The sequence below is a fragment of the Pygoscelis adeliae genome, unplaced genomic scaffold (genome assembly GCF_000699105.1).
Source record: "Pygoscelis adeliae isolate BGI_AS28 unplaced genomic scaffold, ASM69910v1 Scaffold160, whole genome shotgun sequence".
NCBI classification, from domain to species: domain Eukaryota; kingdom Metazoa; phylum Chordata; class Aves; order Sphenisciformes; family Spheniscidae; genus Pygoscelis; species Pygoscelis adeliae.
In genome coordinates, this window is record NW_008824035.1 from 2724005 (window position 1) to 2725833 (window position 1829).

The 1829-nt window shown below is 41.6% G+C and overlaps 1 protein-coding gene across 1 annotated transcript in view; it reads left to right on the forward strand.

The window, feature by feature from the left end:
• The first annotated feature begins 68 nt into the window (after nt 1–68).
• The window catches only part of BZW1 (basic leucine zipper and W2 domains 1), an 8839-nt gene continuing 7078 nt past the window's right edge, over nt 69–1829 (forward strand). The window contains exon 1 of the mRNA XM_009332905.1: nt 69–149. Coding sequence (XP_009331180.1) covers nt 86–149 — 64 coding nt within the window. The 5' untranslated portion in view covers nt 69–85. The remainder of the gene's footprint in view (nt 150–1829) is intronic.

The window sequence follows — 1829 nt, forward strand, 5'->3', positions numbered from 1 at the left end:
CCGAGCTCCCGGGGGCCGGCGAGGCGGGCAGGCTCCGCCTCCAGCGTTCTGAGGTGTGTTTCTGCTTCCGTGCAGGGTGTCTTTTATGAATAATCAAAAGCCGCAGAAGCCGACGCTATCAGGCCAGCGTTTTAAAACTAGAAAAAGAGGTAAGCTAGCTGCAAGGCGCATACTGTCAGTACCTGCCCCCGGTGCTGTGCGTGTGGCCCTTCGTAGAGAGCCCCCAGTGAAAAGTCAGTTTCTGTCAATAAATGAAGTAATGCCTTTATGCTCTTCTCATAAATCTTTTAAATGAGACCACGCTAAATACGAAGTCTTGAGGCTAACTCTGGGCGCTAGAATGTTCTCTGCACTAATAAAAAATATTTGGCAGTAAGAATTGTAGCTGAATTTGCTATGATAACCTTGGTTTAAGAGATGGGCATTTTAGAACTGTACTGAGTGTGTTTAGCCTGATAACAGAAGTATCTAGTACTCTTGAGTCACCGGGGAACTCCAGCACAGGCTTGTTGCAGGTTAATACATACATCTAAGGAGCATCTAACCTAGTAGGAATTTCAGTTAGCTGCTGGATAAAAGTTGCGTTGTCCTCTTGATGCTATAAGAATACCTGATTTAAATTAAAAAAACCCAAAATGAAAACACAAAAAAAAACCCCCACCCCCCAAACAAACAAAAACCACCCCAAAGTATGGGATTGCAAGTGTATGTGCACAATTACTCCCATAAGAAGAGTAGATGACTGAAGAAGCGTGATGAGTAATTTAGTATTTTGGTGGTGTTTTCTTAAAGAGGAAGTGGGGACAGCTCTTAGAGTTTCTGTTTAATACTGTTTTATTAATGTACTAGCAGTGTTGCAGCTCAAATTGACAACGCTAAGGATGCTGTACATACTGAAATAGTAATTAAGTTGTACAGAAGTACACGTTGACTTACAGAACCTATTTTAATGTTGAAGTGAAAGTACCTTGAGAAACTGTTGAAGCGAGAGAGTTGGATTTAGTCTGTCCGGCAGATGAAATGCTAGCATTCTGGGGTTTTGTCTCTTTTTAAGCATTTAACCGTAGTTTGGCTTCCAAGCAACTCTGCAGTAATGATGGGCTTCACGGATCTGTCCTGGAAAATAACTGATCCAGTGCTTCCAGACTTCCGCCCAACTGTTACCAACGTGTTGATACTTACATTGAATGTAAGGACACTAGTATGCCCCTTACAGAAGGGTTGCTAACAGACGCTAACAAAACTGGCTAAGCTGTTACAGACAGCACTCAAAGTAAGATTTGCAGCTGAGTTCTTCTTTGGAAGCTTTTCCTCTCATGGTTTGCATAATCTAAGGACAAATTGAGATGAGTAAAGCTGAAGACCTCCTCCATTTAAGGCTTTTTGTTAGTTACATGGGTGGACTTGTTGCATATTAACTATGCCCTACCCATGGTGAAAACAAGGCTATGATCAACTGATGTATCTCAGATGTGAAGAAGCATGTGTTCTGCTTTAACAGCAAAGAATGCTAAATAGATCTGCAATTGTAGTCCATCATTTCATGTTTGTTTAAGAAGTTAGCTCAGATTTCTACATTTCCCCCAGGCACTTGAGGAAAAACAATTGCTTCAGACTCATTTAACTCCATATTAAGAGGGGGGGTTCATAGCCAAAAAGCAAGTACTGTCAGTTGGCTCTAACATGATAATGGTATGCAGCTTTTCAGTCAGAATATTTTGTCCAAAACGGCGAGAGTCCTGGAGGGCCGAAATGGAACATGAGTAATGGAGTCAAATATACAAAATTGTAGGGGCACATATTAAGAATTGCCTTCCAGCATGTAGCTA